Genomic DNA, 27,781 nt, shown 5'->3' with positions numbered 1-27,781 from the left:
TGGAGGACTAAAGTCCCAAGATTCTCCTTTTATTCCTCCGCCAGCCAATATAAAAGAACAACACGTTATTTTTGTGGCTTTGAATGAGACTAAAACTCTTTTAGCTTTCACTCTGTCACAAAAAAACCAAACCACAAACCAGCTCTTTAGAAGAGCATTCCTCTTCAGTAGTTTGCTGTAATCAGGTTAAGATTAATCCATCACGTGTTGGACACAAGTCACAATTCACTCATAAATAACTTGATGTTTAGAATTACATTGCTGTAATAATAAACGAATAAATAATAATGAAATACAATCTTGAAATAATGATCCAGGATAAAGATATTCGAAATTTCTGTGGCTAATTGAAAAAACAATAAGAGTAATTTTATTGTTTTCCTCTTCCTTGCTTTTTGTGGCAGGGTGCAGAGAGTGTGTAAAGTAAGGCAGGCAAATTTCCCCCCTGCACAAACTTTGATTTGGATTATTTCATTTAGAGAAATTTTCACCTGCTGCAGCCTCAGCTTGATGAGTCCAGTTACAATAAACTCATTATTAGGCAAGAATGCAAGACACAGACACTTGTAATATTGTATTATTTCATCAAAACTGCTATCACAGTTCATGGTTCTTTAAGATGGTGACTCTGAGTAAACAGCTATTCAAAGTTAGCTAGGAGACCAGAAAGCATCTTTGGCCATCTTGTAGGAAGATCTTGCTCTAAATGAGTATCTTGATGGCCATTTCAGAATCTGAACAGCAGTGATTTAAATCCTTAACTCAAATGCTGGTAAACATATTCCTTCATATGGGCATTAAGGCAGTCAATTATCCTTTTCATTTTAATACTAAATTGTATGTTGCCAGGCAGTCAAGAAGATAAAAAAAACCAAACCAACCAAGAAAAACCCCACCAAAAAACCCCCCAAAATCCCAACAAACAAATCCCCAAAAAACCAAACAAAACCAACCAAAAAAGCCCCACTGTGACTCTGTACCCACCCCCCTAAAACCTGTATTTCAAGCTGGATAACAAATACTTTGCAATTAATTGTTTTTAGCCCCTTAACCATCAAATAATATTAGAAATAAGCATTATAATTATTCTAAATATTAGAATAGTCTAAAGCAGCAGCTTAATAACAGATTTATTATTTTTATAGCTATCTCCGTTGAAGGAGTTATATAATTTCCTCTGAACTCAAGAAGATGTTTTGAGATTTCCCAGCATCACTTTAGATCTCCTGCAAAGCTGGAATATAGAAGGTGCATTATTGAAACTTCTGAGTGCAATGCAATTTAAGTACTTAGCTCCCATGGCTCTGCAGAAAGAAGCAGGAAAGCATATTTAGCAGCAACAAGCTCAGGCTGAGCAGCCCAAGGGAAAAAGTTCTAGTGACAGCGTCTACTAAATCATATTATTTCTTAATATGGCACAGCATTTTTTGAACAGCTCCAATGCAAGAAGTTACAGAAAGACACTTTCTTCAAACAGCTACAGAACCTGTGAGGAATTCTTCTCAGCAGGCTTTGAACTTCTGATGTCAACTAGGCCACAAGACTGACTTAAGAGAAGGCAGAATTAACAGCCACACTGATGCTTATTTGGTATGAAGAGTTGCTTCTTTTTAATGTCATTAAGTAACAGATACTACAGTTTTATATAACAGTGTAACATCAATAAGTTTCTACATTTCCAGTTTGAGACAAATACTTAAATTTGTGATTTTATTTTTTTAAAATTTTTTTTTTTGCATTACAGAAAGTGCAAGAGAAGTTTGTATACACAACTAATTTCATGACTGGCTGAATTGGATACTAAGGCTGTATTCAAGTTGACTTTCTTAGCTCTCCAGTTTAGCAACAGCTTAGGCATTTGATTTAACAATAACATTTCAAGTTTATACTTAACAATAACAGAAAAACTTCTGACACATCAGTCATCACCACTGGCCAAGAATGTAGCTGTTACAGGCAGTTGTAACTGGTTCAAAACCCTGTTAGTAAAGAGGCTCTTGAGAAGAGGCATGTTTTCCAAAAGATAGAGTACTACCTCACATTAATAGCACAGAGATGGTGCATCTGTTCACAAGGAACCTAGGCATGGAGTGAAGCTATTTTGGTGTTTTTGTTTTCTAGCATGCTGGAAACATACCCCACTACACCATGACAACTCAAACTTAGCACATCAGGGATTCACTGAGATGTAAGAAAGAACCCTACCTTCCTGTTTCATTTGTTTGCCAAGCCACCTTAATAGAAAAGTAATCCTAGTAGATTTCCCTCCCTGAAAACTGCCATATTAGCACCAAGACAACAGTTAGTGTCCACAACTACCTAAATGTTCTGCAAGAAGTTTTGCAGCTTACAGTGTAGGCCTCTAGTACTCAGGGCTTCAGCAGCGCTGTTACAGACCCCGCAGTCCCTTAATGACACATTTGTGGTGGAATGATACTTTTAGTTAAATAGAGTAATATTATTTTCCTCTACACATAGTTAAATTTTTGTGGCTAGAAGACCAAGTCATCTGTCTAGTCACCAGTTAGAATTGAGTAGCATCCACTTTACAACTGGCTGCTGCTGTCATAATGGGCAACTGACCTAGTTGTTTAAATGTGTGGAGTTTTAGCTACTAATTCAACACCCTTATGCAAAGGCAACAACTCTCCCCTAGGGTACATTAAGTTCCTCTATTTTGGGACAGTAAGTGCCATGTAAAGGGAAATGGTACAAGACATTACTCAGTGCTGCCAACCTCTCTGTAGAGGAGTGCAAAGAACTAAAGTAAAGGTAACATCCACCAATCTGAATTTGGGTTTTCAGCGTGAGTCAATATCCCCATTTGCTTTGCCCTGAATTATCATCTTCACAGCATGTTCTTTGAGGGTCCATGCTTCAATCCACCTGGATATATTTTAGATTGCAGACATCATGAAACAACAGCAAGAATAGCAGACAGCAAAGTGAAACACGTAGAAAAATCACGTTGAGAAGAGGTCCAGTTATTCCATTTGTCCTTTTCTGGTTATGCCTGGTATGATGGAAAGGAATTAGTGTTAGGATGGCTATGAGATGTGCTTTATTGCTTAAACAGAGCCACTAGGAACAAAACTAAAGCAATAGATATCAACTCTTGTCTTCTGTCAAAAGCTAGACAGGGGCAGACTGGAAGGTATGGCAGAAGATTTGCTGGATCAATAGACCATGTTCTTCAGTCAATGCTATGAAATTTCAAATTACATTAGTTTCAGCAACAAAAGTACTTGTAACAGCTTTTGATTAAAAATCAGAGTAAGAGTCTAATAGCCTTATTCTTGTTTTATTCCAATTTACTCAGAGTCCAAAACTGCAGTTGTTAAGGTGATTAAACTTCAGAAAGCTGTACACTGTGTACAGGGCACTCTAACATTCTCCCACAGATATCTGAAGGTATTAAAGTCAGTCCCTCTGAATTCTGCAGCAAATATACAGTCACTATTTTTCTTCAAGAAAAGGAAAATTAGATCTGTTGTGGGCTTGGAATTTGAGTCTGTGGAAGAATCAAGTCTTTATTTTTAAGAAGCTGACTAGGCTTAGACAGAATACAGCTATGTACAAGTCTGATAGAGGTACTATACCAGAAGTTCTACCAAGCACTGTTTGCCACATTTCAGAGAGCATTAGTACTAAACTCCTGCAGTTTTTAGCTATCTCTTTACTGAACATTTCCTCAATAAATTTCAGAGGATGAAGTAGGTTGGCTTATTAGTGGAAGACTTACCTGATCTATGCAAATGGGTTGCCAAATTCATGACCAAAAGGGCCAGAAGGTGGATTCTGAGATTCCTTCTAAGGAAAGAGATAAGCTGTTAGTGGATTTACAGTTTTCACCAGTTTTACACTGCAAAGCTCTATGAGCTACTTCCTGTTCAAACACCTAGAAAGAATACTTCAGAGCACCTGATAAATACACATTTACCATATTCTTCAACAAAAGAAGGGGGTTCTAAGCTGTGTTAGCTGTTATGCTAGTCCAAGGCAAGGTATTTTTCAGAAAACCATGTTTGCTTCCAAACACTCCTTTAGAGCCAGTGTAGTCAAGATGAGATGTCTTTTAGTCAAATGCTAGAAGTCTTAAATCAGCATTCTGGAATTGGTCCAGAATTTTCACTGATGGCTTCAAGTGCTCTGTCCCAAATAGAGTGATCTAGTGAAGCCACTTTCTCCCCCACAGAGTCCTTAACATGGAACTTCCCATTTGTTCAGCTAGAGAGCTTCACAATCCATAATGCTCAGTCTGTTCCAAAGAGGCTTATATCTAACCAAAGTGGAGTATTTCTGCAGCTACATTATTTGATACTCTTTTGTAGAGGGTCCCAATACTACAGAACTTTGCACCTTGGGAAACTGGTTGCGGAGCCAAGCCAAATGGAATAATGCTTTGTTAACCTTCTTGCAACAGTTACACTCTACTAGATTACATATTAGCCTCAAAGATGCAAAAGGTTTTTGTTGTAGCACCTCTAAAGCCAGAACTAAACTAGTGCTCAAACATAGGCACCACAGTTACTAAGGAGAAAAAAAAAAAATTGATGGCTTTTTTTGTGGTGGTAATGTCATTTAGAGGTTTTGGTATTTGTGGGGTTTTTTTGTTTTGTTTTTTTGTTTGTATTTTGTTTTTTTTTTTTTTGTTTGTTTGTTTTGTTGGGTTTTTACTACTTACAGATGAGGCAGCGAAAGGGTCTGTTTTATCTTGACTTGCAAACAGGTCATCAGCTGGCAGCGCACTTTGTCGAGGAACAGGCTTTGGTGGTTCTAAAAAAGAGAGACATACTGCTATAATCACTTGACATAATTAACAAGAACTCAGGTCTGCTTGTATAGCAACACCACAGCTCATCTAATTAGAAACACACACAAAAAAAAAATCACATGGAAGTTGCTTGGAGCCACAATATTAACTCCTGCTTGTCCCTCACTAAGCTTAAATCAGATGGAAATTCTAACGTTCAGACTTAGGTTTACCTCGTTCTAGTCAAGTCATCGAGGCACTAGGTGTCAGTATTTCACCACTGCCACTGATCAAGTCTTCAATTTTGTAGTTGAGACAGCCCCTCAACCCTCTATTTCAGTAACCATTAACTCCAAAATGTTACCAGCCATTTTGGCAAACAGCTTGCTAGCTTCCATTTCATCATGATCTGTACTATCTTTTAAATGCCTACTTTACTACTAAAGTAACTGCTGAAAACTCCAGAAGCACCTGAAAGGCTTTGCTGTTCTCCTCTCCTTGCTGGTACTGCAGGTGGCTTTGTCAGCTGGAAGTCTTTGAACATTTCCTTGACATCCTTCATTTCTTTATCCCCAAGTGGATCCAGAGCAATGAATGCATCGCTCTCTTTCTTGGACAGCTCCTTCTGCTGTGTAGTTCTGGGTGGTGGCTGAGGTGGGCTAGCTGATGTTGACATGGAGGGCAGAGCCGAGGCTGTCTGAGCTGGTAGCGTTGGAGATGTGAACACACTGCTCTGGAAAGGATTTACAGCACTGGTTGGCTGTGCCCAAGAACTAGGTGGAACTTGTGCTGGCTGCGGCCAGAGACCAGAAGACTGAGTGGATGTGGTACCAAAGGATGAAGATTGGTTCCAGCCTGGCACTGCTTGAGTGCCAAAGGCAAGTGGTTGAGTAAATCCTGGAGACTGCGCAGACATCATAGACCCGTGGAAGACTGATGTAGCCTGAGTGAAGGAAACTGTTTGCGGGGTCCATGGTGATGAAGTGACTGGCAAACCACCTGGGGGGAGATTGTTGTTACACAGCATTTCAGTCATCTGAAGACTACAAGCAGGAGCATATCAATTCCATAAAGGGTACCAGCAAAAGATTTTCACGTACTGTTTGTGAAAATCTCGGTTTGCACTTAGAAATCAAACTATTTGGGGGAAAGAAGCAGGGAGAAAGGGTTTAATTTATTACTTTGCTGCATTTCAGTGCTGCAAGGACATAACTGAGGTTTTTGTAAGGGAAGGACAAACATAGTTCTAGCACAGAAGTGACAGGTGGATTTGCCACAACAATCATGTAAACAGAAGTAACTAAGACACTGTGCAGCAACATTACCCTGACCTTACAAGTAGTGCTTGGCCCACTTAAGCCTTGGGTACCTGAAGTAGGAAGCTGCTGTCCAAATTAAAATAGTTGATTGTTTTAATCCTGATTCAGTTAAGGATGCAGAATTAGCCCTCTATTTGCTGAATGTACTAGTTTAGGGCAAACAGCACCTGGATTAAAGGGTACAGCACAAGAAGTAAAGGAAAACTAGAACCCATGTTTTGGTGTTAGGAGATATCTTGGAGTGGAACAAGACTTTTATTTTTGTAAACTAACCTAGACCAGCCAGTGGAGATGCTATGGTAGAACTTGTTTTGAAGAGGTCCAGTGGACTAGTCAGCTGAGCTCCTGCCTGTGACCCTGAGCTCAAGTTAAGGCTCTCCGTAGATGGCACAAAGAAGTCTGAGCTGAGTAAGTCATTCGATGCAGTCTAGAAAGAAAAATATAAGTGAGATGCCATGGTAGAACACATGCTAGCAAGATCAGGGCTCCCTAGTCCAGAGCTAGAAGACTTTTTCATCTAAAACAGAGGAGGGAGTTTTGATGTATCATTTAGAGTATAAGATTTTCAAACATCACCCTTTTGTTCATGCTTATGGAAATACTTGGCATTAAGCAGGTAAAATATATAGTAGACATGAGACAACAGAAGAAGAGCAGGACTTAAAATGGCTGAATTATTTGCTACAAGTGAGCTTCCCTCTGCACCCTATCCCTTTAAACACTACTGCTTAGTCTGCAGAAACCCCTGTGGTTATGTCAAGGCCAGAGGAGTTTTGCATAATTTAAGTACAAGATAAATGAAGCTGATCCAGAGCCACCCTGTGCCTAGTCATGCAAGCCACTGAAATTTCCTTCAGTAGGCAAATACTGAAAAACCACATGGGTTTTGGTAAGCCAGTACTGGTATCTTATTGTTATGAAACCCTAGGTTGATGGGCATACATACTGCTATCATGAATGTTATACTACTATCATAACAGATTCTGGCATTATATCAAGTGTTAAGTGTTATGCATAGCAGCATACTTACCAGACCTTTACAGGAGTATGGCAGCATTAAAGAAGAGAGTATAGAATTTAGTGACCATGGCTACTATGAAACATTCATAGATATTAGAAGGCATCATGGCTGCAGAGAGGTTAGTGTGAGCAGAGCAGGCAGAAGTAGATGTGTTGCAAAGCTAGGTATCCAGTTATACAGTAATAAGAAAGAAAAGCTTCCTTCAGCCAGCTTCTCCAAGTAAGATCATGCATATCACCATAAGTTACTTGAACACTCTTCACCTTGACAGATCTCCTTCCTCTTCCTGGCTTGGTACTCTGTGGTGGTGGGCTAATTGTTATAGGCTCATGTGGCACAAATTGGATATTGTTTTCAGAATCCAGATTTACTCCATTCTGCAGAGATGTTCCTTTGGAAGCACCTTCCACAACCAGTTTTGTTGGGACTTCAAGAAAGCCATTCCGTTCTCTCTCTGGTATCACATTGGGAATTCTTGCTGCAGGTGACTTACTCTCAAGTGGCCACAGGCATGTCAGTGCTTCTCGTTTGCCAGTTCTATTAGAAATCTGGTCAAACTGTTTATCAAAGTAGTCAATATCACCGTTTGAAGCACCATTACCCCCTGATGTAGTTGGACTTCTCTTCTGATCAGATTTTAGAGAATCAAATGAAGGTGGTGCAGATTGGGCTGGCTGTGTGAAAGGATCATCACTGAAAGGGTTTGGATTAGGTGTAGGAAAGAAGCTGAGATTGGTAGAGAAAGAACTCTCAGGCAAGAAGGGTGTCTGTGCCTTTGGTTGTGGAAGAGAGGCTGTGATGCCATTCAAGAAGAGATCCTCTTTTGCAAAGGTTTGTTTGGTCTCAATTTCAGAATTAAAATCCACTAACAGAATCTCTTTAGCCTCCTATTTTTTCAGAGAGAAAAATGAAGTTAGTTATACATAGATTTTGCTGCACAGTGAAAAAGCTCAAAGAAAATAGCTGCAAAAGAAGAGATCCAAGTACCCTATAAATTATACCACTAAACAGTCAAAATCACAAAGGCAGGCACTGCTATCCATAGTCAAATTACAGCTATTTGGTCTCTGAAACCCAATACTGAAACATCTGTTTTCAGATCCCACAGTTAAACATCATATTCTTGGTCTTCAGTCTAGTGACTGTAGAGTCAGTAAGAACTAATTACACAAACTTTCACTTGAGTCAAAGACCCCTGTTTGAGTCCTAGTCCTTAGTTTTGACAAGTTGTGAAATCCCACTGCCTTAGTAAGACTTCAGGTTGCAGACTCAGCTTTAGAATAAAGCTGAAGAGCTATTTGCCAGTGGAAGGTAACGTAATTCTCCACCAAGCATGCAGGGGAAGGCTTGGTCACTGGCTGGGTTGACAGCACCAGCTGCACCGTGCTGATGGTTTCTTATAGTGCCGGATTTAAAATTATAGGATTTTTGCAGTCATACTGAGCTATGATAAGGTTTTGCACACCTTTGTGCAATTGGGCCAAATTTTGAGCTAGACATACTGGAATGACACTAGTAGAATTAAGTATTAGAATGATACCTAGTGTGATCAAGTGGATACTTCTAGAGCACTACCCCACTAGTACAATGATGATTGCTAGGCAGATGCCTCAATAAATGCAACACTTATTACTAGGACTGAATTTGCTTCCTAAGAAAAAGCCAAGGCAAGTAAGCTCGAGTCTACTTACTGTGGGGCTGCTCATATCAGGGGGTGTTGACATATCCCCAAACAAGTCCATCTGGTCAACTCCCTTGAATCCAGAAATATTGAAAGAATTGGCATCTGTTAGAGCTCTCACAAGAAGAAGCATCATGCAGATTTACTTAAAATCTGCAGTAAGCACTGTAAACACTATCTATAAACATTGCATTTCCTACACATTATGGAGACATTCAATTATGAACATTTTAATAGCATCAAATGACATTTTAAAATTGAACCTACCAGTTTCGCCTTGTCAGCTTGATCAGCAGGCAGTTCTTCACCACCATTCTGTAACACACAGACAACAATGTCAGAAATAATTGTAATTTCAAAATTTGCCTTAAGCAAGGGACTTGCAGGCTTTAAAAAGCAAGTAATGGAGAAGGGAAGCATGATAGAGATCACTATTCAGTATTAGTTCCACAGACTCTTTTCACTTCCATTTCAATGTAATTTGGCATCTGATACTGCCTTCATAATGCTGGCAGCATAATGAAAGTCAAAGTTAGATGTGGTGTAGCAGCATATCTAATCAAGAGGGGCTGAGTGGAAGTGACTTACCTCAGTCTTACTTGCTTCTTCACTCTAAAGAAAAAAAGAAGATTTTTAATACCTAAACATCATGTAGGATATCAACAAAAGTCAAATTCTGTCACTTTGGAGGAGCTTACCAGACCCAGGCAGCCAAACTGGTGGCACAGCTCCCAGTGTTTCTGGGTTTAGGCAGCGCTTAGTATCAAGTCTTATAAGAGCCCCCAAATCAGCCAAAATTGAAGCAAGCTTTATGCAGAGTCATGCAGCTTCTATATTTTTACTCACCTTTTTCTTTTCTTCTTCTTCCTTCTTCTTCATATTATAGATTAGTTGGAAGAGGTCCTTAAGATCAGAAACCAGAGGCTCAGCCTGGAAAAGAATGTAGATTTTAGGCCATGTACTACTTTTACCTGGAGTTCTAAAACAGCAATCTGTGCAACAAGCCAAACTTCTCTAAACGGTGTAAGACTTGGGTTGAGATAACAGGAAAAGCAAGAGTTTAATGACCTGTTTTGTCTTCATACAAGAGTCTGCTCATGCAGAATCCAAGGGGAAGGGACACAATCGGTGTAGAACTGTTACTAACTCTACAAAAGCGTCTGTACACAAATTTGTGCTACCATGCATAAAGGTTTTGTGCTAAAACTGCACAAAGTAACAATACTTTTAATATTTTTGCTAAAAATCTGGTAGCAATACTTCTTAAGTGTAAGCAAGTCCTCAAAGTGCAAAATTCATCCAAGCCTTCTGGTAGTCTCCTTGCATTTGTCTGTTTGCTACCAACTCTATCACTGAGTGTGGAGAAAGCTTCCACACATATTACTACTTCTCTTTTAAACAGTATACAAATAACAAATGAGCAATGTGAGCATAAGGTAAGATTATCATCTCCTCAAATGTGTGAGGCAGAGACCAGCTTTAAATGGGATCTGAGACATGGTGACAGTTTAATGTGAATTAGAAAGGCAGGGCATGCCCTGTACATCCATTAACAAGAATGCTGTCGAGAAGGTGGCGAGTTCAGCTACACTGCTTTGGAACACTTGTGTCAGACATACAGCAGCTTGTCAATGTCTAGAGTAGGACACATCCCCATCTTCAGCCACTACCACTGGCTCAAGCTGAGAATGCTTTGAACAGATCTCACTGTTTACACCTGAGCACCATCCTCTCCCAATCAAGGGGTTTAGACATGCAGCTGCAGGAAGATCCATTTCAAGAATTACTAACTTTAACAAGGAGTAGAGCTGCAGCAGACTAGATCTGCAGAAGTCCTTGCTTCTGAGCTCGGCAAGTTTATGACAAAAACACCAAGTAGCAAGTCAAGACCTGTCTAAGGCCTGGCTGAGCTCAAGGGCTGGCAAGCAGCACCCTGTGGTGAAATGAAGGAATAGAGTCCAGAGTACATACAAAAGGCTTTTGTGCTTAATCTACAATTCCACTGAAATCAATACAATTATTGGTCAGAATGCTGACAAATTCAACAGACTTAGAAGGCCTTGTAGCTGTTACTGAATTAGTAACATGCTCCAACAAGGAGCTCCTCAGTTATATTATGAAATCATAATAAAGACAAGCTGATAAACAAAAAATACCTAACTTCAGGTTGTTTATGAAGCTGAATAATTCTTAGTGGTATTTTTAAGTAGCTTTTTCCAGTACTGCTTACGTACAGATTCCCCTCAGAGAGAGATTAACCTTGCACACAGGATTTCTGCATGTGAGGAACTTATCACAGAAGGATCAGAATCCCTCCCAGCAAGTTAGGGTTAAGAGGTCCTAGGAGGACCAGACGTATCACTTACAGGCCCCAGAATCTTTGTTCAATTGAATAAGTGATTTTCCTGCTGCACAAGGCAAAGCATGACATGAACTAGGCTAATGTAGTTCTATATTCCTGTTAATTCAGAATGAAACTGGCTATTTTACTTAAGAATTAGTACTTTCACAGTGGGAAGACTGTGTTAATAGCTCTGTTCCTCTCACTAATGACTTTCATGGTACATAGACAAGCACTGTTAATCACAGTAAGCAAGACTACTTGAGTGCTTTTATTCTGGACTACAATGAAACTGTGCAAGACAGAAGCCAGTAGTGACACAGACAATTCCTATTGTCTTTCTTTCAATAAAATCTATCCATGCATGCTGGATTCCCCAAAGGAATTTTGTGGGATTTCCAGCCAAACACTAGACCTTTATCACATGTTAAATGTTTACACAACAACATTATCCATAGTATGTGAAAGAAAGTGTCTGATTCATACCTGTTGGGCTGTTTTTATGGCAAAGAATTGGTGCTGGCCTTCTCCTCCACATATATAGCCAAAGGCACGATTGTCTGTTACATCCCGAGCAATAAAGGAGATTTTGTTTACTGGATGCTCATGCTCTATGACCTGGAATTGGGATAAAAATAACTATTGGTTTAAATTTCTGGAAATATAATCACCACTGTTCTGTGTAGTTAGAATGATTGAGACTGCTAGAAATCTTCAGTCTAAATCTCGTATTTATCAGCCTTTGACTAACTACAATAAGATGCAGCTGTCTTCTGACAGGAGTTTTCAGCATCACAAACGTTTCAAAAGCCAATTTTTATATGTGGAAATGGGGTACAGTGCCCAAGTAAGAATCTAGTTCATATCGCTTCAACGTCCAGGTGCCTCACTAGCTTTGAGAATCACATTAAGAAAATAAATTATATCTTACCCCAGTTTTCTCATCTATAATCTTGATTCCAGAGAGGGAGATGTTTACCCAGATCTTCTGTTTGTGCTGACCCTGGGAACGGGCTGCTGCTGCCATTCCCTAAAGAGAATGAATGCCAAAGTATTGATGAGACTTCTGTTGGACTGAGCTTTAACTTGTTTTTTGTAACATATTATTGCTTAGGTCTAAAGTCATACCACAGATCCAGGCAGTTTTCTCTGTCTTAGATTCTTAAAACAGATTTTAGTCCACAAAACTGCTGCAGTAGCGGCATCTTTTACCTGCTTTTCCAGTCTGATTGAAGGTACGTGAATGTTCAGAACTGCAGAAGTAATGGTCTTTGTTGCTGCAGGGATTAATTTATATTTTAGTTTCTCTGTATCTGAGTGTCACCACTGATACAGGATGCCAACTTGTGCTTTGAGGTCAGTGTTAACTTGCACAGCAATCACCCCTTCCCCTCCAAAACCCAAGCTCATCATTTGTGATGAAATTCATACTGCCAGCATTCATACTGGATGCCTGTGGACCCAAAGGAATGTTCCAAGACTTTCAGAGAAATGTCGTTTGAGCCAGAGGTTTAGGAAGCAACATCCATCTAGAGGGTGCTACTAGTAACTCATCACCATTAATCTGTATTTGAAATTTTGCCAAAGTGACTGTTTGATCTGCTTTTTGAAGGCTAACCAGAGATTGTTCCTTACGTCACAGATCAAGCCCTTACCTTCAGCTTCATCATTGAATCCTGACTCATTTTGTCTCCTCTTGCCTCAGGAACATCATCTATGCCAATCAGTTTAGCCTTGTATTTTACACCATCACCTTTGAATCTAGCCAAGAGGGTTTCATCTGTTTTTTCTGGCCCTGGGAACAGAGAAAAAGTTTAGTGGGTCTTTTTTTGAGGTTATTTTTATATTTGGGTGAGTTGGGTTTTTTGTTTATTTCTTTTTCTTGGCTGGTTGTTTTTGGTTTTGTTTTTTGGTTTTTTTTCTTTTTTACGATTGAAATGGCTATGTTGATATTTGTGATCTTTAAAAAATATACACCATGTCTATGTTAAAACTGTCTCTTGAGTACAGCTGACTAACAATCCATGTGCACTGCAAGACAGTTACTCCTTTATGGTCACCATACTCTTGCAGAACATGGCCTCAGTTCAAAGAGTGAAGCCTCGTGCTTATTGTCTGGGAGCTTCGGAACAATTGTTCACCACATAAAAGCCTAAAATATGGATAAGCAAAAGTAAGGTGTTCTAAGAAAAAAATACCATGCAAAAATGGTACTTCCCATGGTCATACAGGGTGCTCAGTAAGGCCTTTAGGTGTTGTCCCTGTGTTCTGATGTAGGCAGATCCGTTCTTGCTGTGCAAAAATAATCTCCCAGTTCCCATACTAGAACCTGATATCAGCACCATCATTTCTACAATGAGTCCTGGTACTCTTGTCCTTCTAAGTATTTGGGATTTTAACTAATTTGTTATTTCTGCTGCTCCTGCTGGGAACTGCTTGCTTTTCTTCTCTACGTGCTCAACATAGCTCATGTATGCACCTAGGTATGTATTTTTATATGAGGTAATTATATTTACATGACCTAATCTATCAAAAAATCTATTATCAGTTTCATAATAATTCTCATGGAATGCGTTTTCTAGCTTCCCTGGATAAGAATTTGTATCCAGCACTCCTTTCTGGACTGGGGGGAGTGTGGAGGCCCAGGGCCCCGTTACCAAAATGCCTCAACCCTGGAGGGGCAGAGGCAAAACGGGAGAGACACTCTTCTAGAATAGAGTAAGAAAAGGCTTCCCTCCCATGGGCCTTTTGCAGCCATATTGGTGCCTTTTCGGTTCTGGTGTTCTGATAGTGTGTGGGGATTGATATCAACCTTGTTCATCCCCTGTTTACCATTCATGTACCCTTCCTAGAACGTTCTTCCTTCCCTTAGCCCCCATTGGCTCTGTTTTGCCACAGTGTTCTACTCCTGTTATCCCCTTGGTTCCCCAACCCTTATTCACTCCTCTGCACCACTTTCCCTTGTCCCTATTGAACCTTGACCCTCAGATCTGCCCCTTTTGCCTCTCATTTAACCCTGTGCCCTTAACCCAATCCTTGGTTCTCATCCCTGCATCTATTTGAGGCTGTGTTCAATAAACCAGTTGTTGGATTGGCAAATGAGAAACCATCCCTTTGTCCTAAATCATCTCTGGGCTCAGAGACACTGGTTGTTCCCTGGGATCTCACTGCAGCACACGCTGTGACAGGGGAGGAGTCGGGTTCAAGTTCAGACTAATGGGTGCTGTGGTGGTCCAAGGTCTGGTCACCTCCTCAGGAGGCTCTTGCTTCTCTGGGCTCTTCCTTACTTGTCAGGCTCAGCAAACAACTTAACAGAGGAACAGAGAGCTTTAGAACTTAAGGCTAGAAAGGAGTTTTAACGCTAAAAGCCTACCTTCTGGTTAAGTTTATTATACTGGCATATTTACTTACTCTTCTGGTCAGCTGGAAAACTCACTTATTTCAGCAGTAGTGGGATGGATGATCTTAGTTTAGGCAAACGCAAAAGATTAAGAACACAGAATAGAGGAGTTGTGCAAGTAGTAAGCATTTCTTACCTTTCTTTTTTTCCTTCTTTGAAGACTGTGCCTTTGGTGGAGCCTGTTGTTCAGGCTGGCTGTTGGGAGCAGCAGTTTCAGCTTCAGTAGACATGATGGGATTGTGGCCAGTTACGTTCACTGTAGGCTTGAAAACCCAAATAAGAAGTTAGAATTCAGACATACTATTTTTACCTTGAAGAAGAAATATTCTTATCGAATATAAGATTAAAGTTGTTAGTCCATCAGAGTTCTGCTGAACACTGATGCCTGACAAAGCCTGAATGTGTAAGGAGTGATCATACGGCAAGTCTGGCTCAGAGTCAGAGCACGAAGTTACAGCAGGAGGTGATGAACCCTCACCTCAGAAATACCTTAGCAGTAGGGCACACTGATCTACATCAACAGGCTCTACTTGCACTGATACAAGCCAACCTGTCAATCTTTAGCTTTTTTACCTTTTAAGGATATTTATAGAACCTCAGGTATTTTGGGCTATTCTCATTCAGCACTGTCAGCTGCACCTCTAAAGTAGTGTGGGAGAGAAGGCAAGAAACATTTGCTAGGATCTGTTCCAAACACCCATGAGGATGACACCAAAACACCCCAAAGATGCCAGTAGATATTATTCATGTTTCTATATCCCGCAAAAGTCAGAGGTTATACCACCCAACAGGTAAAACCAAATAATTTCCTCAGGCTGCAGACAGACTGTCCCAGTAAGAACACAACAGAACCTCAAGCCAAACCGCCCCCACACTTGTCTTAACAAGTAATCAAGTAACCTTCACATTTTCAAAACCCCTGCAAATTGACAATAAACTGCTGACTTTTAGGATTTACCTCTATGCCATGTGACCCTTTTCTCTCTGAGACACAAATTTAAAAAAAAATTTACAGTCGCTATGTTTTGTTCCAACAGAACAGAGGTACTCAGAGAAGCTTCATGAAGATCTAAATCAAGACAGAAAGAACTAGATATCCACATCTGCTACAGAAACAATTCTATCAATCTTGTCTGGGATATTGCAATGGCTATAGTTAATACCTTGAATTTTAAGATAACAAATGAAGTCAAGAAATTGTTTAGGTGATTAAATAATTAGGCTCCCCTCTAATTACCCCTATGTTCAGGCAAGCTGCTACCCCTTTACTCCAGCATTTGAGACACAACTTGTATGTACATAAAAGTGCAGAAGAGCTGCATAGCCCCTTGCATTAGAAGTTTTTTTTTCTCAATAGTCAATTCCTTGTTTGCCTTAGTAATAGCTGGTGCTTTACCCACTACTTGAAATGTCCTTTCAGGGTTTTGATCTCATTCCTGCCTTCCCTTCCTCCCCCAATTTTCTGCTAAGTCAGTAACTAGACTGACTCAACCAGCTTGCCACTACCTGAGTAATGGATATCAATTCTTAACACAGGAAGAAGAAAAATTCCTAGATCTTAAAGAGAGAATTTCACTCTGAAAACCTCAGTTTCCATTTAACCAGGAGGAAGGCCTTTAGGGAACTAGCTAACCTAAGCAAAATTAGACCTAGCTTCTTACCAGATGGTTTGTGAATTGCATTTAGCATTGGTCAAGTAAATCAACAGAGATAAGGGTGCTCAAATGGGAAAGAACTGTCAGGTATACCTGTTTTCCTCTGTATGCAACTTATCTGGCCACAGCTAGGGAACATTTGATGCAAGGGAACAAAGGTGTTGCTGTGAAAGTTTCAAGTGGTTCTGAGTAGAAAGAGATGTCAGAGGAAGAGTTTGTTTGGCAAGCCATGGTTTTTTAAGAAATGTTATCATTGAAAGAGTGGCTTGTGTGTCCATTCTGACAAAAGGTCAAGAGGAAAACTATTAAGCCAGCAGGGATTTTGCAGAATACTTGTTACAGTGCTAAAACAAAAGATATATATATATATATAAAGAGTATCATTTTTGGGTGGAGATAGCTTTTGTAAGCATAAAGAATCCCTCCCTAGATTTATGAAGTCCTTCAGAAATAATGAAGAAGGAAAGAGAGTTAAAGTTGGACTATTAGTTAAAAACCCAATCCTATATGGAAGGTTACTGTTGAGAGAATAGAAGGGAAAGGCCCAGAAAAGAGAAATAAGCCTTGCTCTCAAAAAGCTGAGTTATAGCTTTAGGACATTCTGCCTAGCTCCATTATGGAAAGAAGAAATAAGAAACTCATGGCACTGAATCCTGCCTGTCAGTGATCCTTCTTCCTCTAATGAGTAGACCTACACCCAACTGTGGTTTACAACTTGTATCACACATTGAAGTAAAATTAAGAGGCAATAAAAAATAAATAATTTAGGAAAGAGCAAATATGCACAAGCAAGTCCTCATTTTGGCAACTGTAAAATGGTCTATATCTATATGTTCAGCTGCCATCATTGAATTCAAGGCATCTCTGGTCATCATTGGCATTTGACTCCATTGTATGGAAGTCAGACCACTAACTTTAATAAAACCAGATAGCAAAAAACACCCACAGTGGAGTAAGATGGGCAGAAATTACACAAGTGTGGCTGAACCTTTGCAAATATCCTGCCTTACTATGGAAAAACTCATTTTTAGTGTTAGCAGTGCAATTTTAGGGCTATCTGGCTACTTTGCAGGACCTACTCTCATGTCTGAGATCTGGCAAAACTCATGTTCCCTGGTGAAATTTCACATCACAACACGATAATTTATCATACCTCTGGAGAAGTCAGTGTCTTTGAAAATAACCTGAGAAACAACAGAATTAGTTAAACTAAGAATGCAATGATAGTGATGCCTTAAGTTTTAGCTTTCATATTTTCCAGATTCTGTACTGCGTTAGTGTATATAACCCTGAACTTCATATAAAGTATTAGCAAGTTCTCCTCTCAGTTTTTAGTTAGACAAAACAATCCTTTTCCAGCCCAAGAACCAAGGACACTGTTTCAGCTTCAGACCCCCAAAAGGATAAACAATGGTGAATTGAGGAGAGCAGTCAGGGAGGATGGGACTTCAGAACCTGAAGCTGTAACTGGACAATTGACCCCAATAAGCAAATGGACCAAATTTATAAAAGTGTGAAAATGTGTGATCCAGTGTCCATCTTGGGTGTAGCCACAGCCAGGCTCTTGTACTGCCCAAGGTACAAAGGTATCCTTTGATGGCCTTTTTAATAAATACCTACTTTATTCCTTTAACATTGTCTAGCCTCTGTTCTAGGTAGCCTTTCAAGGCATCTACAGACAAAGGCAACCTTAATACGTGTTCATATTTTAAGTTAAGCCACATGTCTACACTGAATTATCTCTGGCTTCACCATAAAATTTCTCTGGGGTGGGGAGAAACATGTAGATTGAGCTAGCAGTAATCTATTCTGTTCACAATAAAAGAACCTCAACCACAAGTAAATATGGATTCTGGGCTTTAAACTCAAACTACAACTCAGCAAGGTCTTCATGACCCTTACGTTTATGTTATCTTAATGGAATGGTGTGCTTACCATACAAGTAACTAAAAGTTAAAACCTTCCATTTGTTTCTTGGGGACTTCCTTTCACAATATTCAGCCTTTTAGAATTTCCTTAATCCAGCTGCAGGTGGAAGGCAACAAGATTAGAATTGTTGTCTTACACTTTAATTTTGAGGTCATCTCAAAAGAGTCAGCCAGCAAGCATGGCAAGGTTAGAAATTCTTGTGCTTTTATGAAAGCTTGAAAGGAGAGTCATGTCTTCAGGTATAGAAAAGAGCAAGATCATTCCCCCAACATCTATGTCAGCACTTAATTTAAAGCAGTTTTAGTCTTGTCCATGTAGATGAGTCCACTGCTATCACCACACCTTAATTACTCACTAATCAGTTATATGGCTTATCTTCATTACTCTGCTAAATGCACTGTTTCAAAAATCCAAAGACTACAGATTTACAATGCTGCCACCTCGGGAGAAGTGCACCAAACTCTGCCTGTATCACCACATATCACACACATTTTTCTCAGCCACTTGTCAATTTACTCCAGACAGGGCTTGTAGAGAGACCACTAGCTGGATCTTCCTCCTTTCCTTCAGGGACTGTCCAGTGAAGGGCAGATAGATACTGATGACTCCTCAGATAAACATCATGTCAGGCTCCCAACACACAGTCCTTGATGTACGACTTGCTACCTACTGTCTCAAGTCAGACTGCTCTCCTTTCAAGAGTTAAACTTAATTTCTACACAGTTACCTTAGTCAAAACTTTCTCAGTCTTAAAACTTCTGGCATACTGCACTCTTGGTGTCTTCTCTGAACTCTCTGCAGGGAGGGCTGTCAGCAATGGCAAGTCAGCCCTGAAATACCTGTTTCTTAGCAAGACTTGGAAGAACATGCTGAACAATTTTGTTGAGCAACATTTAGTTTCCACTAGAGATGCTTTTACAGATATCTTTTATTTGAGAAAGGGGTGGCAACATGATTATGTTTTTATGTTTTATGGCAATTAATGATTATGTTTTTGTCCTGTGCTCAAGTGAATTGAGAATCTTCATTATGGCTGTAGTTTGTCATAGAATTAAGGACTGAACAGAATCCTCACCAACACACAGGCTTTTCCCCTCGTCATCAGGCGAAGATAAATGTCTCAAAGTTGATGAGAGATTATCTGAGAGAAGGTTAGGGACACCCAAAAAGATAAGCTAAACATCTGCTCATCAACCTAATACTTTGTCCTCTTCTCAGCCTGTGCTCCTTCTTTGTCCCTACAAGTACATGACTCAGCTTAAAGAGCTATTGCATGTAAATATTAACCTTGAATTAGAATCTGCAAGGCCGGGAGAGGACAAGGGAAGCTTTTACTGCCAAGTGAAATGCAGCCTGTAAGGATGAAGTAGTAACAGGAGGCACAGCAATAGTTCAACTGCTGAACATGCTTCTGGGGCAGGTTGTTTCCTCCCCAACTGTTCTTGAAGGATCAGTCAGGTTCTTCTGGTTAGAAGGCTATGTTAGTGAATTCAATACTTTAGTTTTTCAAGCTAAGAAAACAGACAAAAGGCTGAACAGCAATTCACACAATGAACACTAGCAAGAGCCAAAGTTGTAAAGCCAGATAATCTGTTATCAGTAAATTATCTTGACTGGCAGCCTTCTGCTCACATCAGGAGTATAATAGTGCATTTGTGTGAGCCCCTGTAGGGCTGACTGACATTTACATCTAACAACTCCCCATCTGATTATCACATTTTCTGCTTACTTCCTGTTTCAATGGTAGTAGCCTTGAGAAGCCCTAGGCATGCATCAATAAATCAGAAACATAAAAGTGCTAATCAGACCTTTGCTTTTTAAACAGGATCACTCATGCTGAGAAGTCATATAAAATATAATCTTAAATGTTTTCTTTCATTGCTAGAACACCCATTGCTCTGGTATCTGACAGTGTCTAAAGAGTTAGAGTTGAATAAACCTTCTGTAACATGACACAAGAGATTACAGTGATTTAGATGGAACATTCCAGATGCTTATTCTGATGCAAGCATTAACATTAGTCTGTGTTCTCTATTAAAACCATCAAATTATTCTGTTATGTACCAGCACATCCAGCAACTAAGGTTCATGAGAAATAATCACCTTACCTACAGGTAGGTTATACCTGATGTATTCACACTTTTACATGACAAGTACCTGCTTGAAGGCAAGAGGTAGAAGACAGTTTATAGACAGCTTGGGAACTATTCACCTCCAGTTTTAACCATGTCTGGAATGCAAGAGCAGTACTGTCAGAAAGATAGCTGAATATATACTTTTATACCTCAGACTACAACCAAAGATCCTGTGGTTGGTCTTATAAGAGAGACAGCTGAAAAGGATATTAAACTACACTGCCTGGCAAGTGTAGCTGTCATTGCCACAATTCAGTAAGGCCAAAATTAGCAATGCACCCATCACTCAGTTCAAAAAGCCTCTTGAACTGTCCTGCTTAGGCTGTAGATTGGTAGAAATGTGATTTGTGTTCAAGAGATCATTTGCTTGATATTGTGACTTTAATTAAACCAGGGGCTTACCTTTTGGACCATGTATTTATAGAAAAATGGGATTTTACTTTAGGGAACTTATATGTATCTTTCGTTTCAAGCTCCATTTGATGTATTGTCTTCTTACCCAAGAAGTGGATTGATACTTTGTTGAGGTATTAAAGGCAGACTTATGCCAAGGACTTCCTCTGTCAACATGAAATCTGGAATAAAGTGCAACAGTACTTACATACTGATGTTAGCACTGATGTGGAACATAGTCCAGCTGTCTTCATCATATACAACCAGTAGTGAGAAACAGGGAAAGGTGATTTTCATCTACTTAGTAAGATAGAAGTGCAACATTAGATACATCAGACACCTCCCTTGTGCTGCTCCCTTCCTTAGTACCAACTGCAAAATAGATAAAGCTCTTAGTGCACTATTTGGCCATGGCAGCTACAGATGTTGGCATGTACCATTGCTGGTGCAGGATCATGCCTGTGAAACCCTACAGATATCTCACCATTCAGCCAACTTGCCAGCTGCTGTTTCATCAGTTGAACAGAACAGTCTGTTCTCATCACATCAGTCTCTTCTGAACCTCCTGGTTTTTAGCAAGAACACAGAAATTCAGACTTGGTTCCTGAAAGTGTTTCATACACACTTGAATCACAGCCAAGAGAGTATCACTAAGTTAGCAGCTGGGACTGAACAGGTCACACAGTTCAAAAGTGTGCAATTGGATTTGTACTTTTTTATCATTCTAGTATCCTATGATTTCTGAAAAGATAATTAGTTACTTGTCAACCCAGCTACAGTAGTGCTTCTATTCTGGATTTTTCTCCCATTTGTCATAGAAATAAATACATCTTTTGCAGGAAGATTAAAGCAGGGGGCTCAAGAGAAGTAATGACCAGGTAAAATAAGCTGTACCTGATGAACACATAGAACAATAGCAATTTATGAGTGAAAAGCATTTAATAAGCTAGTGCTATCTGGTTCCCTGAAGACTTGATCAAAAGATGAAGGAAACTAGCACTGTCATAGTGTTTGATAGAGCTATTTTTCAGCCAGGAACTTCAGTATCCAAAGGCAGTGCCCAAATATCTAGCTAGTCAACCTCAAATTATGAGTTGTTCCAGGAATAAGACAGCATGTTGCAACAAGGCTTGATAGCAGCCTTTCCAATCTCTGTTCATTATCTATGGTAACCTATTCATTAAACTGTTGAATTAAGAAAACCCTTTGCTTTCAGTACTAGAAGTACTAATATCTGAACTCCAAATTCTTCCCTTAGAAAGAAATTGAAAGGGCATACTGGGATACCTTTCTTGATACAGAACTATTACTTTGGAAACAGAGACAAATTAGATTAAATATTTAAATTATCCACAAGAATTTTTTTTCCTATCAGGCTTCAAGAAAGACAGTATGTTTTGCAACCTGCTAAGGGAGCACTCCTTTATAACTCTCTCCAGTTTGCAGATCTGAAGCCTCATAAATTAGTGGCACCTGAGCCAGAGCTCAGCTGTCTGCTGCAGCTATTGCTAAGGAAAGCATTACTTGCCCTTGGGATGAGTAATCTCAAGCAATATGGCTTCAGTGCCTATAGCTCAATATTCCTTGTTGAGACTCACTGGATATACCAAACAACATGGAAGTAAAGCAGTTGTTATTCGAGGCATCTAGTGTTTACTCAGATGCAACTGAGTTTGAACCGAACAAATCAAACACTTCATTTCCAACTGTACTCCTAAATCCCTCCTGCCTGGAAGGCCTGTTTTGGATCTTCTTGCTTGTTAGTATAGCGAAGGACTCTTGCCAATAACCATGCTTTTCACCCCTCCTTCTCAGAGCAGGAACTTGACACATATTGAAGCTGTTATCATAGGTTATGTCAGCTGCATACAGTTAACTGTCTGCTCCTGGCACAGTTATCCTTCTTTGCAGTTTGAGTATATGCAAGCTGTACTGAAAGAGATTGCCTGTGTTCTGCACAGTTTACTCTTAACTGTGTTCTCAATCAGTTCACAAATTTATCCGTATGAGATATAGGATTTTCCTCTATTATTCTTGCATTCTCACAGCCTAAACCCATGTAATCCTGGCCATGTTGTTGAGTACTGCAGTGTGCTTACCCAGCCTGGTTATCCCAGGAGCAGCCAAAAGCCTATCATCAAACATTCATTTCAGCAGTAACTGAAGAGCACTCCACCTAGCCCCCAGATACTTCAGTGCATCTGAAGACACGAATTGTTGTAGCGGTTACTGTCACAGGAGTCACTCCATACTGCCTCTTGTAAGAGATGCAAATTATGTTCATTATGTATTCTGAGAAGACTGATAAAAATTCTGCTTGCAGAGCATACTTGTAGGCTCTTCTACAACAGTTCCAGTCTTGTTAGGTATTATGAAGCGTACTACTTAATGTAAGGGTTATACTTGCCTTTAAGATTAGTTATTACCAAGGCCCCCAGCTCTCCCTCGTATATGCAGCAGGAAAGGTAATGAATAACTACAGAAGACTCAAGTTTTAAAAAGTGGTACAGAAAGACCTATAACAGAGGTTAGAAAGGATTAACTAGGAATTTTAGAGTTTCACCACAGCTCTTATAGTAGAAATCCTACTGGACAGCTAATAGAATTTCACAGATGACTGTTCTGCAGTAGGTTTCCCTACCATTATAATTACAGATATTCGAGGATGTTTATAGTACTATTCGTAAATCCAGACTATAAAGCAATCTTGACCAGGGTGTCTCTAATTTCCCATCTCTAATTTCCCATCTCTATGATAGTCTTGGTAGCATATTCTAGGGATGCCACATCCCTCAGAAGCATACAAGGAGTATCTAGAGTTTACCTTCCATCAACCAGGGTAGCCGCTGTTTGCAGACAGATCTGTGATTCAAGCTACTAGAAAACTAGTCCTTACTCATACAGTGACCTTTGTCCCTCGCCTCAAAGCGCAAATGACTGTATTATGACAGGGCACAGAAGATATCTGCAAGGTAGAAAAACAGGTTGTAATATTAAAACTACATCCCCAGTGCTCCCAACTTCTTTTGTCCCCTCCTAAGAGGAAAGTTTCATCCATAGGCATTTTAGCCATTGGCCTAAAATTATTAGGTGTGTGGCACATCAGCATTAGGATTTGAGTAGACTTTGCTAGAGGCACAACTTCCTAGCTGACATTGTCATGATGCCTCCTGACTTTCAAGGTGAAGGTTCATTATTCTGTCTTAGACCTACTTTTTCTGCTGAAGAGATAATCCTCATCTTATTGCTTAAGGATGCAACATGAACTGAGAGAACAGCAGGAAATACAGCTCCAAGGCCAATAATCTGTCCTTAACTGGCCCTGTAATGTCTGAGCTTTTAGATTTAAGGGAACATGCACCAGCTATGAAGCTGTATTAAAAGCTTTTAAAACTAATTTAAAAATCACACGGATAATTAGGGGTGAAGATCTACTGGGCATTTCAGCTGAGGCACTTCATCCTCAAGCACTCCAGAGCATATGCAAGGCACAGTTTTTCAGATGAGGGGAGACTAGAATGGTCTAGGTCTCCATAAGCTAGGGCTGAGAAGACATGGATGGGAGAAGATGCTTCGTTCAGCACTCAGCTGCCCAGCTCGTATAAACAAGGTAATCCTGTTGAAACTGGTACCTCTTGTTTATTGACTAGGCCTGACACTGTGCTTCATCCAGCTTCTTTATAACCCTGAGACCCTTGAACCCAAGGACAGCCTCAGAGTCAGGTTTCTAATGCCAGTTTTTCTTCTCAGTTACAATCCTTAGACACCTTATTCTATTTGATCTCTTTAACACAACACCAGCTGTGATATCATCCCGATTCTACTAACAATCCATTAGTCTACAGGCAAGATCTAAAATTCTTCTCCAAAATCCTTGCAGATTACAAGTTACCTTCAAACTGCTTCATCATTTCTTTTGACAGAATCTAGCCAACAAGTGGAATTTGCAACAGCACTTTTTCCAAATCAAGCTGGCTTTCTCCAGATGTGGAATTTATTGTTTTTTTACTGGCAAATTCATGCTTCTGTAGTGGTCACATATTGCTATCCTTGCCAAATAAATTCTGCAAGCATTCCTAGGGTTAACCCAGCTGGTCACACAAATTTCCTAAACTTGTGAAGTTTACTAGGAAAAGAGACCATCAACAGGAGAGAAAAATCAGCAGGTTTCACAACAATACCTGACAGCTATAATATGTTGGTGCACTTTACATCATATCTCAAGCTACAGCTCTTCTACTTTGATTTTTGAGCATCCACACTGGATTCACCCTTCCTTGATATTAAGTTCACTTATTTGCTTTCCCACAGAGACAAAATCTACCTTTTCCATAGGTTATAACCATCTGCTTAGAGTGTTTCTTCTCATGTTTGCTTGAGAAATAGAGGCCTTGAGCAAGAAGCATAAGAAGCATAGCCATAGCAGCTACTGGTCTGCAGTGTGCAGGCAGTTTAACAAGTAATGTTCTTAATGAGAAAATAGATTGTGCAGAGATACTTAGCAGCATTGTAGATTAGACAATCGCCTTTACCTTCACAAAAAGAAATTGATGCCAGCCACATAAAGCCTGAAGGATTCAGCATTCACTCCATTTTACACTGAGCTTTCCTATGCACCAAATCATGATGTTTGCTACTTAAGCCTCTGTTCTGGTGACTCACCAGAGATTCATTTAGCACTCTCATCCTCCTTACCTTTGCTACCATTTGGTTGTCCTCCTTCCAATGCAAACCTACTGCTAATAAAAATTTCTGCTTCAGATGTGACCACATCTTCACACCATCCAGGGAATTTTGAAAAGCTGATTATGCCTCAAGAAACATTGCTGTGCTGGAAGACACTGCAGTGATTCTTTGAAGAGATGTAGTGGGTGACTCCCTCATCAGCTGGAAAGATTTTCTTTGGACTACAATTCATGTGTGCAGCCTCACCTACCACCAGGAAGGTCCTAATGGAAGCTGACACAAAGACTTGCTAGCATTATAATTTCCTAGCAGGTCACTATCAGACACAGTGACATCCTTTCAATTTAACATCACCTGTCAAATCTTCACAGCAAGCTAGAACACACACCTTCATAATCAATTCTCTCTAACTGAATCTGCATCTTTAATTCTGTCTATTTTCTGAGGTGTTGCCATCCTAGAGCATACCTGTGGCTATTCTTTACCATACATTGTGCAAGTCTAAGCCTTCATGCTCTCAGATTCAGTTAATTTTGCAGTTAATTTTGGACAGCCTCGTTTGTGGAAGTTACAGAAGACCTCTGAAGAAAAAAAATGTACCCTTTTAAGGCAAACTAGCTTAATTAGGAGAAGACTTAAAAATCCCCGACTCTCAAATTAATAAAATCAGCCTTACCAGTGAACTTGCAGTACGCATTCGAGTAACCAGTCTCAACATTTTTGAGGGGTAAAAGCTCCTTACAGAGAAGTCCAGCTGAGGAGATCTGTCTATGTTGGCAACACCTGCGTTTATCTTACGGCTCGCTGCACTGGCACTGTCCCAACATTAAGTGTCACCATAGACATAGACATTAGACCTTCTATATCATCACCTGAGAAGTCAGTTTCTCTGTCAAGATAGAAGACTAGTTCCAGATAATCGTCAACATCTACAGCTATCCCAGTTTATCCCAGACTGAAGTTGCACGCAGAAATTCACCGGCAGGCAGAAGGGCGCTCATCAAAAACAGAACAAAACCCTACTCCCGCTTCGCAGCATCCTAACCTGTGTTCTCATTATCTCTGCTATTAGAGAGATTATTTCATGCTAGTTGTTTGTTATAACTAACTAGTTATAGGAAATAGGAAATTTAGTGCTTATATAGTTAATCTGTTTAATGATTTTAACCCCCTCCTCTCCACACACAGACCGAAATCGCGCGTTTATATCGCTTTGCCCTCATGCCTCCCCGGCCGCTCGCCTGGCCCGAGCCAGGAGCGGGATGCGGGCGGCTTCCACCCCTCCTGAGGCGGGGCACGGTCCCGCAGCCCCGCTCGGGCCCCGCCGCGCCTCTCAGCCGCGGCCCGGGGCGCACGGAGCCGCTCCGGAGCCCCAGCCCGCAGGGGCACCCCGCGCCCCGCCGCGGGCACCGACTGGCACGTCGTGGCAGAAAAAAAGCTCCTTGCCCCGGTGACAGCTCCTTCAGCCCCGCATCACCCCCTCCCCGGCCGTGCGAGCGCCGAGCCCAGCCCGCAAAGCTCCTTACGGGCTAGATCCGTGCCGCTCCGTGCATGATCCGCCGAGCGCAGCCGTAGCCTGGCTGGGACCGGGGCCCCGGTTAAATATTCGGCTGCACTCTCGCCTTGAGATTAGTCAGCCACTCACAGCGAGCGATATGGTTTTAATCAGATGCTGGCAGCTGAGGACTACCCAGGAATGCGCTGCGATGTTTTTGCTGCTTGGTCTTGGCTACTCCCCCTCAACGTGTCGGTGCTCACAAGTTTAACCCCTTGCGAGCCGCCGCTGCGGGGCGGGAGGGAGCTGGGCACAGCCTCCGGCGGGGCCCGGAGCCCACGGGGACACGCGGGAGGGAAGTGCGGGGACACCGGTGGGCCCTGCGAGGGCACGGAATCGTCTGGCACCCACAGACTGTACCACCGTCTCCATCCTCCATCTCCCCAAACCTGTGACCAGCCGAACCACAATATTGGGTCAGTGCAAATCAGTTTCTGGGTCACATGCAGACCTGACCTTTGTACTTCCCACTCATCTTTATTCAAACATCTATCATGTTTTTTGGTGTTTTGTTTTGTTTTTTTTTTTTTTTCTCCCCCTCGCCAGAGTACAGCTGTTTTCCAACTTGTATGAAAGAACCTCTGATTAAAGAAATCGTATTTTTGTCCTTGTAGCAGAATGATTTGTTTTCTTTTCAAGGCTGTAGACCTAGTTTACCTTTTTTTAAAATTTTTTTTTAAATTTCTGTTCAAAACTGTGCCTTTTGTTCTGCAACAACATGCAATTAAAAAAAAAAAAAAAAAAGAGCAACACTATATTTTTCTTGCTCGTTGAATACATTTTATAGATATTTTAAAATAGTCAGAAGATGGTAATATTTAACAGAAACCTATTTTACCACTTTTTCAAGGCTCAAAACCGGTGAATGCATTTGGCAAACATCCTCATCCACAGCTACTAAATGATACAATGC

At 40.5% G+C, this 27,781-nt stretch overlaps 1 protein-coding gene across 8 annotated transcripts; it reads right to left on the bottom strand.

The window, feature by feature from the left end:
• Positions 1-1,586: 1,586 nt before the first annotated feature.
• On the bottom strand, positions 1,587-26,886 carry DAB2 (DAB adaptor protein 2). 8 transcript variants are annotated; one of them, XM_086870134.1, is made up of 15 exons: positions 26,840-26,886; positions 14,652-14,778; positions 12,771-12,910; positions 12,047-12,145; positions 11,602-11,733; positions 9,621-9,704; positions 9,363-9,386; positions 9,042-9,089; positions 8,785-8,847; positions 7,357-7,980; positions 6,346-6,499; positions 5,225-5,752; positions 4,685-4,776; positions 3,743-3,810; positions 1,587-3,013 (listed from the first exon to the last, which is right to left on the bottom strand). In XM_086870134.1, exons 2-14 carry the CDS (start codon positions 14,743-14,745, stop codon positions 3,748-3,750), a joined length of 2,145 nt encoding a protein of 714 aa, XP_086726260.1. In that variant the 5' UTR covers positions 14,746-14,778; positions 26,840-26,886; the 3' UTR covers positions 1,587-3,013; positions 3,743-3,747. The 8 variants fall into 8 exon arrangements, with proteins under 8 accessions (XP_086726260.1, XP_086726262.1, XP_086726261.1 ...); XM_086870136.1 differs by having other exon boundaries at positions 3,743-3,807; XM_086870135.1 differs by having other exon boundaries at positions 14,652-14,771.
• Positions 26,887-27,781: the final 895 nt, after the last annotated feature.

The sequence above is a fragment of the Cyanistes caeruleus genome, chromosome Z, assembly GCF_971803275.1.
Source record: "Cyanistes caeruleus chromosome Z, bCyaCae1.hap1.1, whole genome shotgun sequence".
Classification (NCBI taxonomy): domain Eukaryota; kingdom Metazoa; phylum Chordata; class Aves; order Passeriformes; family Paridae; genus Cyanistes; species Cyanistes caeruleus.
This window is presented reverse-complemented; position numbering and strand designations above follow the sequence as displayed.